General features: G+C 40.1%; 1 protein-coding gene across 4 annotated transcripts in view; it reads left to right on the top strand.

Annotated features, from left to right (window-relative positions):
• Positions 1–524: 524 nt before the first annotated feature.
• The window catches only part of EDA (ectodysplasin A), a 450,652-nt gene continuing 433,851 nt past the window's right edge, over positions 525–17,325 (top strand). For 2 of the 4 annotated variants that reach the window (XM_023202406.2, XM_023202405.2), the window contains exon 1: positions 525–1,162. In XM_023202406.2, the coding sequence (XP_023058174.1) occupies positions 767–1,162 (396 nt within the window). In that variant the 5' untranslated portion in view covers positions 525–766. Of the gene's footprint in view, positions 1,163–5,363; positions 5,415–17,325 lie in introns of all 4 variants that reach the window. The other 2 variants (XM_023202408.1, XM_023202407.2) reach the window with 2 other exon arrangements.

Here is a 17,325-nt window from a genome sequence, read left to right as displayed (position 1 = left end):
CTGGGTCTCCTTTTCTTCGGGCGAGCCATTGAATTGCAAACACAGCAGGCATGGTTTCATTCCAAACCCGGAGCTGTTTTAATTAGTTTAACGTCTGTTAAACGCTTTGAAGATTGGAAGCAACAGATAAGTACTGGATGATGTTATTAACAACTGCAGTTAATTGCAAACATTTCTATTAATGCTAGTTTCTGCCTCCTTTTCTTTGCTCTACTTTCTTTCCAAGGTTCCCAAATTCGTAGCCTCCCCCTCCTTTCCTCCCCGTACTGGCGATATAGGGTTAAACTGGGGTGGAGCCCAGGGATAAACGACAGCGCCAGTCACCAACTGGGACGGGGCAAGCGGGAAGAGCTGGGTGGGGCGGCCAGACAGAGGCGAACCCTCACGCCCCCAGGCCCCGCCCCGCGGCTGGAGGCCCGGTTGGAATGGCACGGGGCGGGGCGTCGAGGCTTGGCGGCCCCGTGGTTGGGCGTCCGGGCAGCCGCTTGAGGGATGGGGCGGGGTCGGCCGGGACCTCCTCCTTCATTCCCTCGGCGGGCCAAGCCTCCCCTCTCTCCCGCCCCTCCTCCTCCCTTTCCCACCCCTCGGAGTGGAGCTGCACATGCGGCTGCTCCCTGCTCCGTCCCGCCCAGCCACCGTCGCGCAGGAACGGGTCCCTGCAGCCCCCAGCCGATGGCAGGACAGTAGTCGCCTGTCAGAGGTCGTGAACGGCTGAGGCAGACGCAGCGGCTCCCGGGCCTCAAGAGAGTGGGTGTCTCCGGAGGCCATGGGCTACCCGGAGGTGGAGCGCAGGGAACTCCTGCCTGCGGCAGCGCCACGGGAGCGAGGGAGCCAGGGCTGCGGGTGTCGCGGGGCCCCTGCCCGGGCGGGCGAAGGGAACAGCTGCCTGCTCTTCCTGGGTTTCTTTGGCCTCTCGCTGGCCCTCCACCTGCTGACGTTGTGCTGCTACCTAGAGTTGCGCTCGGAGTTGCGGCGGGAACGGGGAGCCGAGTCCCGCCTTGGCGGCTCGGGCACCCCTGGCACCTCTGGCACCCTAAGCAGCCTCGGTGGCCTCGACCCTGACAGCCCCATCACCAGTCACCTTGGGCAGCCGTCACCTCAGCAGCAGCCGTTGGAACCGGGAGAAGCTGCACTCCCCTCTGACTCCCAGGACGAGCACCAGGTGAGTCACCTAGTAGGGGCGGCGGCGGCCCCCTCCCCTCGCGGGTAGGACGAGGGCCCTCCGCCACAGGGGCCTGGGGGCACTCTGCCACCTCGAGCCAATTTAGAGGACAGGACCAGGGAGGGACCAGGCGAGCAGGGGAGAGGTTGCCCAGGGCAGGTTGTCTTCGGTCCCTGGCCCAATCCGGACTCCCTAGGGACCCCTTGACTTGGAAAGTGTAGCGCGCGCCCGCGGCCCCTGGCTGCGGGCTGCCTTGAGAAAAGTTGGCGAAGCTCCCGTCGAGGAGGTGCCTGCGCTGCCCCCCGGCCGACTAACGGCTTGGCCCTTCTGCTCGTGATGAGGTTCTCTGCCCGCGGTGCTTGTTTTTTCGTGTCTAAAGCTGATGCCAGAACTAGCAGGCTCCCCTTTGGAGTTGGAGCTGTAAACAGCTGTAATAACTGCTCCACGCCCGCCTGTTGAAACAACTTTTAACCGCATTTTCAGCGCGGGTCCTTGTGCGCTGACCAGAACGTGGGCTTGTTCACACTTACCTGCAATTTGAGACTGATTGTCCTCGGCGTTCTAGTGAGGATCAGCGCCCCTGAGGAATTCTGGTAGAAATATGCCGTCTTGCTAGACAACTTCTGAACAGCAATTTAAAAAATCTATGGAAATAAAACTCACCCTTTGCATGCCGGTTCTGATTCTTAAGCGGGGTAGGTGTGCGGTGGGAAGGGTGGGTGGGAAGCGCTTTTGCAACTGCTAGCTTGAGAACAGGAATCTGCCAATGGAATAATTACTCAGGACTAGTCCCCCAAGAGCAGTTTTGTTTTGTTTGTTTTTGCAATCTTTATGGTGTTTGTGCCCTTATTAGCAAACTATTAGCTTTGGCGTTTGTTTTCCACTCTTTCTAGCTCTTTATTCAAGTAAATTTAGTTCACTTAATGTAAATATTGTCTTCGTTGCCATATGTGAAACTTAGGAGAAGCATCCAAGGATCCTTTTGAGGTGGCTAAAGAATAATAGTAAAATTGTACCTCTTAGGGAAGAGAGCAAGTTGTACAAATAAGTTCCATGAGGTGAGGGACCCAAGCCTTCTATATTTACTGCCACATCCAGAGTCATTGTCACAACTCTGTAAACATTATTTGTGCCACTTTGACCTCCCATCTAAAGTGGTACACTTGATAGAGACATCACATTCATGATCATAGTGTAATGTTAGGACTGATACTGTAAAAAAAAACAACAAAAAAGATGTCCATTGTAAAGTTGCCCTGAGCCTTAAAATGTCTTACTAGCACACTCCAATTTATATAACAGCTTATCAAAGAAGAGAATCAGCAGACATGCTTCTCATACTTGAAACTTTAAACATTGTAACTAAACGATAATTAACTAGGATTCTGACTCCTTTTATTTATCTGCTGCCACTCCTCCCACACCCCAATGCCCAGTAGAAATATTTAGCAGCTGAACATTGATATTCTGTGAAAAGATGAAAAAATTAAACTTCTTTAGTCAAATGTTGGCCAAGACTTTTTGGCATTCAGGATGGACAGAGCCACTTTTATAGACTGGGGATTAGCAGAACAGCTGTACTCTAGGGCTTCTGTGATGGCATGAAACTCTTACAGGTGTGTAATGGCATTTAGTTACCTGCCCTTTGTGTGGCACTAAAATAGTTCTCTCTAGATTTAAACACAGCTTCCTACCTTCTGTCCTTTATTCTTTCTGTTTTAATATTTTTGAGCAATAGAAGCAAGGATACTAGCTCTTTACATTTGTTGACATCAATTGGAATCCGTTTCCTAGAGTTATGAAGGGCTTATATTAGTCCATTTTGTTTGATTCCCTTGGGAAACATAGGCCCTAACGGGAAAGTGACTTGCCCAAGATCACATAACTAGAGTCAAAACTGGGATGATAGTTGCTCTCTTAACTCCTAGTTCAGTGCCCATTCCCTCAACTACCTCCTGGGACCTTTTGTGAGGGAGCAAGATGGAGCACCATATTAGAACTTTTGCAAAGTAGAGCACTCAGATCTGCATCATTTTGTTCTACTCTACCTGTATTTTGACCACAGTAAGTTTAACCATGTATTCCTTATTCTTCCTGAACTTCACTTTCAGATTTGGAGTATACTTTGAAGGAATTTTAGCCCAAATTCAACTTAAGTTTATTTTAAGTTATTCAACTTAAGTGTATCTTATCTTGTATATTAGTTTTAGTATACAAAAATAAGTTTTTTAAAAAGTTGATTGGGTGTTAAATTAATACTGCTACAAGCTTGGGTAAAATTTCTAGTGCCCTGGTGCACCCTCTGCTGGCTTTACAGGGACATTTAATTTTCAGTATCTGCTGACACTCAGAATTCTACATTGTGCTGACAGATTCTGATTCGGTAAATAAGGAAGTAAACAGCCTTGTGGGATTTGGCCACGTAGGTCATATTTTTATATTTTAGTTTTTCAACACAAACAACTGCTGTTACAGCAAATCTTGGATGGAGAGGAAGAAAGATAAAAATGTACACCCTTCAACGGGCCGTACATTCAGGTTTCTTACTAGTTTATCTGCAAGGAGTGAAGGCAAGCTGATGACAGTAAACTGCAGGAAGCTTTCATGAGACCAAGTGGGCAGAACAGTCAGAGACACTTCATGCAGGTAGGCAAAAGTAAACCTATTCATACTTATGAGATGATGGGCTCTGGGCTCTCAGTTATGACTCAAGAAAGGGACCTGGAAATCACTGTAGATGTGTACATATCATCTCTCAATTTAAAAACTTTTTAAGCAGGGCACACAAGGAAGTTAGGGCAGGTAGGATACAGAGCAGAGAGATTAGCATAGTTCTCCCTGTGAAATGTTAGAAAAGTCTCCCCGGTGGGGACACACTTGCTGATGATAAAGTGAGAGAGTCACATCAGACCTTCTGCAATCAATCATCTCCTTCAGCTGGAGCAGCCAAGTAGCTGAGATTTGTCTGGATAGTTGGTGGAGATTATCTCAAGAGCAAGGGATATCTCATTTGTGTCTGAATTAGGACAATATACAGTAATATGATTGTCAGAGTAACAAACTAAAAATCACTGTTGATCATTCTGTGGAGATGTTGCTCCAGTTGTGATTGTGGTCCTCAAAGGCCAAGAATGTAGTGGGTATCATCAGGAAGGGTGTCAAAAACAACAAAACACTTACAAAACACTTATTTTTTCCATGTACAAGATCAAAAGCAGATTTACTTCTACAATCAGACAGGAAATTCTGGTGACTGCTCCTCAAGAAAAGCCTAACAGCTGATAAAAGTCCTCAGAAACCCCATTAAATTGATCAAAAGGATGAAGGGATTTTCTAGTTTTTTTCTCAGTCTGGATAGAAAGAGGCTGAAGGAGGAATATGATCAAAGTCTACCAAACCATGAGCAAGACGAATATGGTTAATATATTCATGTAACTTAACAATCCAGTTCAATAAATAGAAAGCCTGCTTTGCCAGACACAATGTTAAGTATTAGATACCTTTTAATGTTTGAAAAATTATTTTCAAGAGGAGGCAAATAAAGGTAGTATGTTATTCAACTCATTGTCTCAAGTAATAGTCAAAATTATGGGTAGATCAATACGGATTTACTTAAAACTGTTAGGGCTATTCGGAGTATGGTCCTAATTATTTGAAGTGATGTCATAGATGTCAACCTTAAAGTTCTACAAAATGTTGCTTGACATAACTAGATAGACCATTAGTGTATCCAGAGTTGACATTACCTGTGTTAAGGCTTTTTGATCAAGAACATAACTAGGAATCATTTGAGGTGATTCAAGGTGAGCACAATGAATAAATCCAAGGATTTTTTTTTTTTTTAATGGAGGTGGGATCTAGATAAAATACATTTACTGTGGGTTTAAATATAGAACTTTTGATCAACTTGCTTCATTATTTCCATCCCATTTTCTCTCTCACTAACTCTGCTGCAACCCAGCCACCATATCCTGTCTTAGAATCATTCTTTAGTTGTTATTGCTGTTGTTGTTTTTAAATACATTTTATGTCTTTGCATTAGAGCTCCTTAGAAATCTGCCTTCATTTTTGTCTTTCTCCATAATGCCTGACACAGTGCTAGTTACAGTTACTATACTCAAATACTTGTTTGAGTTGAATATTATTTTGGGACTATGGAGGTGTTTATGTAAAACAAAGACATTTTCTCTTTCTGTAACAGGCCTGTTTTCCTCAGGTCTTGCTAAGCCTGTGACCTGTCAGCTATGCTTAGGTGAGTAAATAGTTCCACTGGCAATGTTTCACTGATTTCTAGAATAATTAGAAAGTGAAATGGCGAAGGGCCTTAACCATGTGGTCAGTCTCCCAGTTTCACATCTTCTCTCTAAGATGGTACAAAAAGCTTCCTGTAATATATTTTTTGATGTTTTGTTTTATTTGCTTTTAGGTCTCATATCTTTCTTTCTGTCTTAGATCTTGTGAAAAAATAATGTGTAATTTATCTGTAACTACCTTATAGAGAAGATCTCTTTGTAGTAGAGAACCTCTGAAGTCATTTAATTCCCAAGAACATTACCAAGAGAAACTACCTTGCCTGTAGAGGACCATTTTATCTGACTCCTCTGTAAATACTCAGGACTTAGCTTTTCATTTCATTTCTTTCTTTTATTAAAAATCTTTTCTATTGAAGTATAACTCATACACAGAAAAGTATATAAATCATATTTGTACAATTTTATGAATCATTACAAAGTGAATATACTCATGTCACCAGCACCCAGGTCAAGAAATAGAACATTATTATATTCCACAACTCCTACTTATATCCTATTGTTATCACTATATCCTCCTCACTCTCTCAAGTTCTAACACCATAGATTAGTTTTTTTATCTTTCTCCACAGTGCCTGACATAGTGCTAGTTGAATTAGTTCATTAGTTTTGTTCATTTTGAACTTTATATAAATGAAATCAAACAGTGTGTATTCTTTTGGATCTGGAGTTTTTTGCTCAATACTGTTTTTGTGACATCCGTTTAGGTTGCTGCATGTGGCTGTAATTTTTTATTTGTATTTTTTTGTGTGTGTGAGACAGGGTCTTGCTCTGTCACCTAGGTTGGAGTGCAGTGGCATGATCATGGCTCACTGCAGCCATGACCTCCCAGGCGCAAGTGATCTTCCAACCTCAGCTTTCTGAGTAGCTGGGACCACGGGCACATGCCACCATGCCTGGCTCATTTTTAGTTTTTTTGTAGAGACAGGATCTCTATATGTTGCCCAGGCTGGTCTTGAACTCCTGGTCTCAAGCTATACTCCCACCTCAGTGTACCAAAGTGCTGGGATTACAGGTGTGAACCACCATACCCAGCCATTTGTTTGTATTTTTGTATATTATTTCATTGCTTGAATGTACCACAGTTTATTTACCCTATTTTTAATGAATTTGTGGATTGTTTCCAATCTGGGGCTGTTATGGACGCTGATGTTGTGGATATTATTGTACATGTCTTTTGGTTACATATGCTTGAATTTCTATTGCTTGTATACCTAGGATTGGAGTTGCTGGGTCATGGGGGATGCATATTTTTGACATTATTGATAATGACAGTTTTTTAAAGTTATTGTATCAATTTACATTCTTACCAGCAATGCATGAGAATTTCAGTTGTTTCATATTCTTACTAATGCTTGGTATTGCCAGTCTTTTTAAACGTAGCCATTCTGGTGGGTGGCTTTGTAGTAATATCCGGTGATTTTAATTGGCATTTCTCAGAAGACTGGTGAGGTTGTGCTCCTTTTCATGTTTATTATGTATTTGCATATCTTCTCTGAAGTGCCTATACAAGTTTTTTTGCCCATTTTTCTATTAATTTGTCTGTCCTTTTCTTATAGATTTGTAGGAATTCTTTATATACTCTGAATATGAACTATTTTTGTATTTTTTATATTGTAAGCCATTCCCAAATCTGTAATTTACCTTTCTTTATGGTATCCTTTGATGAACAGAAGTTTTTAATTTTAATTTGTTTAATTTTTCAGTATCTTCCTTTATGGGTAGCGTTTTCTATGTCCCATTTAAGAAATATTTTCTTACCTTGAAATTGTAGATATTCTCCCATATTATCTTCTAGAGGCTTTATGTTTTTGATGTTTACATTTAGGTCTATACTCCACTTGAAATCAATTTTTGTGTATGCTAAGATACAGAAACTGAGCTTCATTTTTTAAAATATAGATATCCAGCTGATCCAGTACCATTAATTTTAAGGACCATCTTTCCTCCAGTCCTCTACAGCGTCACCTTTGTCATAAATCAGGTGCCTGTATATGTGCAAGATTGTTTCTGAACTGTTTGTTCTATTCTGTTGGTCTCTTTGTCATTGCATCGCTACCACAATCTTAATCACTGGACTTTATTATTATCTGGTAAAGCAAGTCCTTTTACCTTGTTCCTCTTATTTAAAAGTATTTTGGATATTCTTGGCCCTTTGCATTTAGAATCAGCTTGTCATGTTGCACAAAAAAGAAAAAAAAGAAACGTGCTGGGATTTTTATTGGGATTGCATTGAATCTAAAAATCAATTTAGGGGGAACTCATCATTTTATGGTATTCAGTTTTCCAATCCATGAACATGTCCAGCAGATTTGGTGTTTGGTGAGTGCCTTCTTCCTGATCCATAGAATGACACACTCTTGCTGTATCCTCATGTGGTGGAAGGGATAAATGCACTTCCTTGGACCTATTTTAAAAGGAAACTAATCTCATTTACAAGGACTCTGCCCTCATTATTTAATTGCCCCCTAAAAGCCTTATCAAATACCATCACATTGGTGATGATATTTCAACATATGAATTTTGGGGGGAACACATTCAGACCATAGCAAACCTGTTTTAGACATTTTCTCAGCATCCTTTATGTCTGTTACATACTTTTCTCTATATTCTATCCTTTTTTTTCTCTCTATACTTCATTCTGGGTATTTTCTTTTTTTTCTTTTTGAGACAGTTGCCTCTACATACTTTATTTTTAAAAAATCTTCACAAGAACAATGCAAGGTAGATACTGCCGTCTCTATTTTTACATGTGGAGAAACAGACCCAGAGGGGTTAGATAACTGTCTGCAATCATATAGCTGTTTCCAGAACTACATTTTAAATAGGAATTTTATAAACCATATATGGAACTTGTATCAACTGAACCATTTAAAATGTGCATGAAGAAGTTTCTATTTAAAGGACTCCCATGAAAGGTAGATTAATTCAATAAGTGGTATTGGGATTTACTGACTTGCCATTTTGGGGGTTTAAAAAAAAGACAAGTAAAACTGGATCCTTATCTCACCTCTTATACTAAAATGAATTCCAGATGGAAGAAAGATTTACATGTAAAACATGAAATCACAGACATCCTAGAACACATGGATGCATATTTTTATAATCTTACATTCTGAGTATTTTCCTGTGACTTAACTTCCAATTCATTAATTCTGTCTTCAGCTTTGTCTGAACTCCCTTTAAACTCGCTCACTGAGTTCTTAATATAATTTGTCATTTTTTTTTTTTGTTTTTTAGAGCTTTCATTTGGTTCTTTTTATAAAATAGTGTTTGGTTCTCTGCCAAAATTCACAATCAACTATCTTTTAACATACTGACCATAATTATGTGAAAATCTTCATTTGATTACTCATTATTTCAATCCTTGAGGGTGTGTTTCTATTGTCTATTGTTTGTCTTAATTTTCTATCACTTCGCCTTTCTCCTGGTTAGTTTTGATTGAGTGGTAGACATTATATATGAAAAATTATAGTAGAGATGGTTTGAGGCCTCAGTTATTTTTATCTTTATCTAGAAAGGATTTATACTCACTTCTGGCACATGGTTAGAGATACTAGCAATCTCACATCTCCTTAATTCAATATGAGACTGAGATAATTTAAAGCTGCTCTTCAATCCAAGTGAAGGTTGACTTACCCTTCCTTTTAGTATTTATGCCTTCTAAGTTGAAACCCAAGGCTTGGGTTTTTTTTTTTTTTTTTTCCCTTGGGAGTTCTCCCTCTTTGAAGGGTCCTCAATTCTAACTTTTGTTCTTGTAGCTTCATGAGTCTGTCAGAAGCTCCTCTCTCTCTCTCTCTCTTTCTCTCTCTCTCTCTCTCTCTCTCTCTCTCTCTCTCTCTCGCTTGCTCTCTTTCTCTCAGCTGACTCTACTATATCAGCCAATGACCTTAGGAGAAAAACAGCTTCTCTCAGTTTTCTTTTTATCCTGCATTTTGGCTTTATAATATTGCATTACTTTGTTAGATCTCAGATATCTTGAAACGTATATCATTTACATCTTGCCCCAATTTTCTTGTGTGTGTTTTTTTTGTTTTTTTGTTTTTTGTTTTTTTTTTTTGAGACGGAGTCTCGCTCTGTCGCCCAAACTGGAGTGCAGTGGCTGGATCTCAGCTCACTGCAAGCTCCGCCTTTCAGGTTCATGCCATTCTCCTGCCTCAGCCTCCGGAGTAGCTGGGACTATAGGCGCCCGCCACCTCGCCCGGCTAGTTTTTTGTATTTTTTAGTAGAGACGGGGTTTCACCGGGTTAGCCAGGATGGTCTCGATCTCCTGACCTTGTGATCCACCCGTCTCGGCCTCCCAAAGTGCTGGGATTACAGGCTTGAGCCACCGTGCCCAGCCTCTTGTGTTTTTTTAAGCAGGAAATTTAGCCCAAATTACTTCTGCTTCCATTACTAGAAGCAGAATCAGCTTATCATTTCTTCAACAAATGTTTATTGATCATCTCCTATGTATCATGCACTGTACAAAACAATGGAGAAGCAGCTATTGAACAGATTAGAGGGGATCCCTGCCATTGTGGAGCATACAGACAAGTAAACAGGCACATATAATACAATTTCATAAAGCAATGGTAGGGTTAATCATAGGATAATCTAAAGCACTAAGGAGGAGTACCTGACCATGACTTTTGAAATCAAGGAACATGTTCTTAACAAAGCATCTTCTGAGCTTAAACCTAAAAAGTAAGTAAGAATTATCTAGAATAAGACTGTTTTAGGCAGTAGGAAAAGCAAGTGCAAAGGCCTGGAGATGAAAGAGAACATGGGACATCCAGGAATAAGAAAACCTAGTTTGTATGAAGCTACTGTTATCAAGACAGTGTGGTTCTGGCATAAGGACAGGCATATAGATCAATGGAATAGGATTGAGAGGTCAAAAATAAACTCTTAGGTTTATAATCAATTGATTTTTGACAAAAGTACCAAGATGATTAGTTGGGGGGAAAACATACCCTGTTCAATAAATGGTGTTGGGAAAATTGGATATCCACGTGCAAAAAAGATGAACTTAGATATTCACTAGAGACCATACCCCAAAAATGAACTCAAAATGGATCGCAGGCTTAAATGTAAGTACCAAAACAATAAAATGTTTAGAAGAAAACATAGAAAATCTTTAATATCTTGGAGAGCAAAGATTTATTAGATATGACACCAAACACATAGTCTAAAAAAGAAATGAACCGTTTTGGAAAGAAACTTTTTTTTTTTTTTCAAAAGAAAACCTTGAAAAATGAAAAGAAATGCAACAGACTAGGAGAAAATCTTTGGAAAATACATATCTGGTAAATAACTTATATTCAAAGGAATTTACAAAGGACTCTTGGAATGTAATAATAAGAAAAACCAAACAAAAAAAATGGGCAAAAGATATGAACAGATATTTTACCACAAATGAAGATGCACAAATGGCTAAATAAATACATGAAAACATGTTCAACATCGTTTTGCATTACAGAAATTTAAATTAAAACCACAGTGAGATACCATTTCACACCCACTAGACTGGCTATAATGAAAAAGACAATAAGAAGTGGAGATGTGGAGAAACGGGAACTCTCATACATTGCTAGTGGAAATGTAAAATGATTCAGCTGTTTTGTAAAACAGTTTGTCAGTTCCTCCATAAGTTAACATAGAGTTACAATATGACACAGCAATTCCACTCCTAGGTATATACCTAAGATAATTGAAAACATATGTTCACACAAAAGCCTCTACATTGAATGTTCATAGCAGCATTATTCATAATAGTCAAAAAGTAAAACAGCTCAAATGTCTGATGTGGTATAATGTGATATAATATTCTATACAATGCAATATTTTTCAGCCATTAAAAGGAATGAATTATGAATAATGCTACAACATGGCTGAGCCTCAAATATATTATGCTAAGTGAAGGAATTTAGTCACAAAAAAACCACATTGTATGATTCCATTTATATGAAATGTCCAGAATAGGCAAATATATAGAGACAAAAATTAGATTAGTGGATGCCTGGGGCAGGGGGTAGGAATTAGGATTAACTAAATATGAGCATAAGGGCATTTCTTGGGGATGAAAATACTCTAAAACTGGTTTACCACAGTCAGGGTTATAGCAGTGGAACTAGAAGTAAAGGAAATGATGCAAAATATATCATGAAGTTACACAATTTGTAAAGTTACTAGAAATTACTGAATTGTACACTTAAAATGGATGAATTCTACAGTATGTGAATTATATCTATATAAAGTAGTTTTTTTTTAAGTGTCTGGCACATAGAAGATGGTGAATAAATGTGTAAGGGGCGTTGGTTGTTTCTGAATGATACCTATCTTTAGAGGAAGAGAATCTTCAAGGCTGTTCCATTTACTTCAGATATTTCTCCCTCTAACAGATGTGTCCAGGGTCCCAATGCAGAATCAATTGAATCGGAAGCTTCAAGGATGGAAGTCTAGTCATATATAATTTAATAAAGCTCTATGGGTGATTTTGCCAAGCACTGCAAAGTGAGACTGTGATTTATGGAATTGTGAATGGCTTAGTATTGGCAGAACCTAGGGTGCATGTGGGGCCCAGTAGGTACTTGCACTAGAGTGGGCAGTAATCAAGAAGCTTGGCCCAGAATCATCTCTCTCTTCCTCTCTTTCCCTTTTTTCCTCTCTACATCCCTCTCCCTTTCTGCCTCCCTGCCTCTCTCTCTGTGTCTCTTACTCTTATTCTCTCTGATAGAAATAGCTAACTAGCTATTGCCAGATCCTACTTAGAATTTTTTTCAGAATTGTCGGGTTAAAATATATCATACAGATCATCCGTGGTAGTGGTTCTTAACCAGGGATGCGTATTAGTCTTACCTAGAGAACTTTTTCAAGATACGCACGTCCCTGGCCACACCCAGACATACATCATTAGAGTCTGTGGAGTGAGACCATGGGCATATATAGTTTATAAAAAGGGCTTTCAGGTGATGCTGATGCTCATCTCCATTTGAGAACTTACTGCTCTAAAGGAAGAAATAAAAGCATAAAGAAGACGAAATTTGGTTCCCCATGCCTAACTTCAGCTTCCCTGTTACAGATTGTTAGGTCTGTATCACCTGTGTTACTGAAGCTACTTTGGAAGGCCACTAGACCATGAGCTTGGGTGGTAGTGAATGCTTAATGAACACCACTGTGAAATACCATTTGGAAAATCAATTCATAAACTCTGGGGAGAGAGGGATTAGATTTCAGTTGCCATTTCCTCAGCCAGATGATAGTGCTGTGTGCTTGGAATAGCCAAGAAAGAGGGTGGTTTCTTGTCTCTTGTGGCTTCCCGGGGACGTCGCTTGCTGCTAGCTGCTGAAACCACTTTAAAATAATAGGCTGTTGAGTAATTTTCTCCATGTATATCCACCTGTCAGTGGGCCTGCACTTCAGAGATGAAGAGTAGTTTTTATTGGCGTGATGGCATATAGCAGGGATTGAAACCAAACAGCCACAATGAAATTGATTTTCAAAAAGAAATTACTTCTCAATTTTATTCTGTGGTTTGTGGATTGTTATTGTTACTTCATCCTGCCACACCAGTGGCCTACAAGGACAATGAAAGCTTGAACATGAGTAAGAGTTTTGGCTCAATCCACAAGGCTCTGTGCCTAGAAAAATTGCATGCTGCAAAAGCACTTTTGCTATGTAGTCTAAGTGCTTAAGTTGGGGGAAACTCTGAGGGTTTCTTCCGTAAGGATGGACCTTAATACTTGCCACAATAGTCAGACTGAGGGAAAGAAGGGTGAAGAGTAGATTTCAGGAGTTCTTTCGACTCAACCCCCACTCCATTGAGTACCTGTTTGGTATAAGATAATGCTAGTAGGGGGATTGTGTCCTCAAGACAGATTCAGCTAACAGAACCAATGAAGGAGTACAAACTTACTTCGTCCTTAATAACATTAGACAAATCCTTTGGTGCAGCTTGTTTCTGTTTGGATTCCCAGCTGACATCTCAAGTTTAGTAAGCTAAACTGAATTTATCTTCATTCCTCCCCTTCCCACCACACACACCAAATTTTACAAAAGTAAACCCTGGTTTCATGCTCTCAATCACTTACGCATAAAACTTGGAAGGCATTATATTTTTACTTCTCCCTTGTCCTTGCTACCTATATTTAGCAATCAATTGTTAAGTTGATTCCTACTTTGTGATGTTGATTTACAGTGTTCATGATGTCTCTTGCATCACTCCCTTTCTTTCTAGTCCCACTGCTATCACTCTGGCTGTATTTGGCTTAGATGATCTTCAAGGTGCCTCCCAACAAAGAAAATCTGTGACTCTTTCTCAGCTCCTTATTACCTCACTCCTACAGTGGTTGTGTAGCTGAGAGTTGCTTTGTTCTCTAGTGCATCTATACACCTCAGCTAGATTATTTTTCCTCCAGAGCTATTTTGTCTTGTCACTTCCTCATCAGAAACCTTGATAATCTCCCTACTGTCTGTAGAATAAAGTTCAAACTTCTTAAACTGGCCTTCTAAGCCCCTTTGCAATTGGGTTTGAACTACTCTGCCACTCTTCTTTTTATTCTCTGTCTGAATCTTGTTTTATCCAGACTGACAGGCCTCTTGGATTCTGGCCTTCATTTACCTGTTCCCCCAAAGAAGAATGTTCTTTCCTCCAACCTGTCTCTTGGACCCCTCCAGGTCCTTCAAAGCTCAACTTAAACCTTAACTCTTGGGTGCATTCTTCCTTGCCCATCTATCCATCCCAGCACCCTAAATTCTTCATTCAACATTGTGCTGTATTGTAGGTGCTCTTGTTTCCTTAACTAGATGTGAAGGTTTTTGAAGATACTGAGTGTTACATTCCTTTATAGCTCTTATACCTACAATGCTAACTATACTCTTTTAGTTAAATACCAAAGTGAATCTTAAGGTATTGAAACATTCCCCCTAATATTGGACTCTAAAATATAGTTGTACACATTGATTGTGAGGATTATCATGCTACCTTAAGGATCTGGTGATTATTAATGGAGTCTGTCACTAGGGCTTCTTTCCTTTTAGAGCCTTGCTTAAGGTCAAGCACCCTCACAGAAGGTTTATTAGATTCTAGAGCTTCCTTCTTCAGTTCCTTTCCCTCCTTCAGATCTTTAAAAGCCTTCCACATAACAAGTATTAATATTCCACTTTGACCTGGTATATACCTCTTGATTTCCTCAACATAGCAAGTCCTTACCTTCAAAATGCTTTTGGAATTCATTTCTCCCTGAATACTGAAGGTACCTCAACTTCTTGGCTTTTAGATTCTAACTCATGTGCCAGGTCACGAGAGGCTCCATACCCAAGTTTCTTTTCAAGTCACAAACCCCATACACCCCCATCGTATATCAAAGTTCCCTGACCTTCTTGTTTGTATTTTTAACAATAACTCATTTAAACATGTAAATGTGGGAAAGCCCTTAAGGTCAGGACTCTCTCTGTTTGTCTTGTATAGCACAAAATATGCTGGTGTTCCAAATAATAGAGGTTTAGGGAAAAGCCCAGGTTGTGGTTATGTACGTGTCTGTGTTTGTCTGTGTGAGGGAGGGAAGGAAGGGGAGGGGGAGAAAATGGAGGGACTGACTTGTGTTTTTGTGTTTGCATATAAATATTAAATGCTAGAATTCTAGCATTTAATTTCTAGGAGAAATGTGATTCACAGTTCAAAACGTAAGACCAAGTAGTACTACTGTTTCATAAACTACACTCTTACATTTCCAGTTAACCCATTTTCTTCTCAGTCCCTGACTTTACCTATTCATTCACAAAGTCTGGCTCCCACCTGCTAAACCAGAGTGCTTCATGCTCATTTTGGTCTATTTTGGAGATCTTTGTTATCCTGGAGATTGTAGAAAGAGTACTGGATTAAGTTCTGGCTCTTAACCAACTAGCACATTTCAATGTCCTTATTTGTAAAATGGGAAAGACAATACCTTCCCTGTCTCCTTCACACTGTCTTTTTGAGGATCAAACAGAAATATATGTGAAAAATATAAAGTCTTGTAGTTATTTCTTAGAGGACTTATTGATAAATCTGTCTGTCTCGTTAATTATGTAAAACTTTTTTTCTAATTACTACCTTATATTTTCCGTATAGTTGCCCTGTGTGTTGACATAAATTCACAGGCGTTGGTAATAGTACTGTATTTTTTCAAATCATGCTTTTATGTTATACTCCCTTTTTGTATTTACAAATGCTTTCTTTCAGCCTGGCCCTCTGATAATTTATTTCCACAAGTTGTAGAGGGGTAACTAGATTGGAAATTGGGATACAGTAGTAGTGGTCCCAGGTCTATGTTTAGTTATTCTCCTCTAGTTAAGTTGGTTCACCTTAGGTAGGTCATTTCACCTTTCTGGCTCTCAGTTTGCTCATCTGTAAAATGTTGGAGATTGAAGTTGGTGATCTATTAAGTTCTGTTCAAACACTAACAATTTATCGTTGCAGCTAAATAGAATTCCCGATGCTGGCCCGGCACAGTGGCTCACACCTGTAATCCCAGCATTTTGGAAGGCCGAGGTGGGTGGATCACCTGAGGTCAGGAGTTCGAGACCAGCCTGACCAACATGGTGAAACCCCCGTCTCTGCTAAAAATACAAAAATTAGCTGGGCGTGCTGGTGGGTGCCTGTAATCCCAGCTACTCAGGAGGCTGAGGCAGGAGAATTGGCTTGAACCCGAGAGGTGGAGGTTGCAGTGAGCCAAGATTGCACCACTGCACTCCAGCCTAGGTGACAGAATGAGACTCCATCTCAAAAAAAAAAAAGAAGAATTCCTGATGCTTTTTTTTTTTTTTCAGTTTTTCCTGCCACACACCCCACTCCTTGAGAATCACTGGCCTAATGAATATAGTCCAGATGCCAAATTCAAGACTTACATCAGTGTTGGCTTTCCAGTATTATGCACTGTTTCCAACAAGAACCCCCAGTTATATATAGATTGGTCTTCTTACTGCATATTCCTACCTTCATTGCCACAGGTCTTTCCCCCTGTTAAAATCTTGTGTGTGTGTGTGTGTGTGTGTGTGTGTGTGTGTGTGGTAGAATACTCCTTTGTCTCTAAGGACAAGCTTAAATGTTATACTTTCCTGTGAAGCCTTTCCTAATAGCTTAACCCTTAGTAATATTTTTTCTATTTCATCTGAACCACATCTGCATTTATGATATGCCAGACACTATACCTGGCATTGTAGGAGACAGAAAGATAAAATAAGTTCCTCCCATTAGAGAAGGCTGAAATTGGGAATTAGCATTCTGGGCAGTGGTTAGCAGCATCAGCAAAAGACTTGGAAATAGTAGAGTGGAGTAGAGTGGAGGGTGAGTTTGGGTAAAGGCTTGGAGCCCATGGACCTTACTTATTTGGCCTATAACTATATATCCTCTTATGACAGTTATTGTGATAGTATGCTACCTTATAATATGAAATTGTGATTTATTTGTCATTTATTGGCTACCTAGCTGTCATTTCCTTTTCCTAATACCATTGCAGTTTCTTTTTGGAGTAGTCCCTTTCCGTTATTGGATGGTGTAATAGGAAATCTAGGTGCTTGTATCCCACAAGAGAAGCCAAAGGGGTCAAGTCCTTCTACTTCCCCAGTAAAATCAAAGAGCAGTAGCCATGTGATGTGTGGTCAACCAACCTACATTCTCTTGTGGGATTGGCTTGACTTCTTGTCTTACAGTCTATATCCTTCGGCCCATTGCTCCAATCACCCTCTTGCAATTTACCTCAAGTCTCTTGAGTCTCTGTCCCCAGTCCCCCTGCCTTAACAAAACCTCAGTCTAGGGTCAGCCCTACCATTTGACTTTACCAGTTCTACATGAAAGACTGTTGAATAGGACTGCAGAGAATAACGGATTAC

This window comes from Piliocolobus tephrosceles, chromosome 12, assembly GCF_002776525.5.
Source record: "Piliocolobus tephrosceles isolate RC106 chromosome 12, ASM277652v3, whole genome shotgun sequence".
In the NCBI taxonomy this organism is placed as follows: Eukaryota; Metazoa; Chordata; class Mammalia; order Primates; family Cercopithecidae; genus Piliocolobus; species Piliocolobus tephrosceles.
The sequence above is the reverse complement of the archived record's forward strand: the minus strand, read 5'-3'. Positions and strand labels throughout refer to the sequence as shown.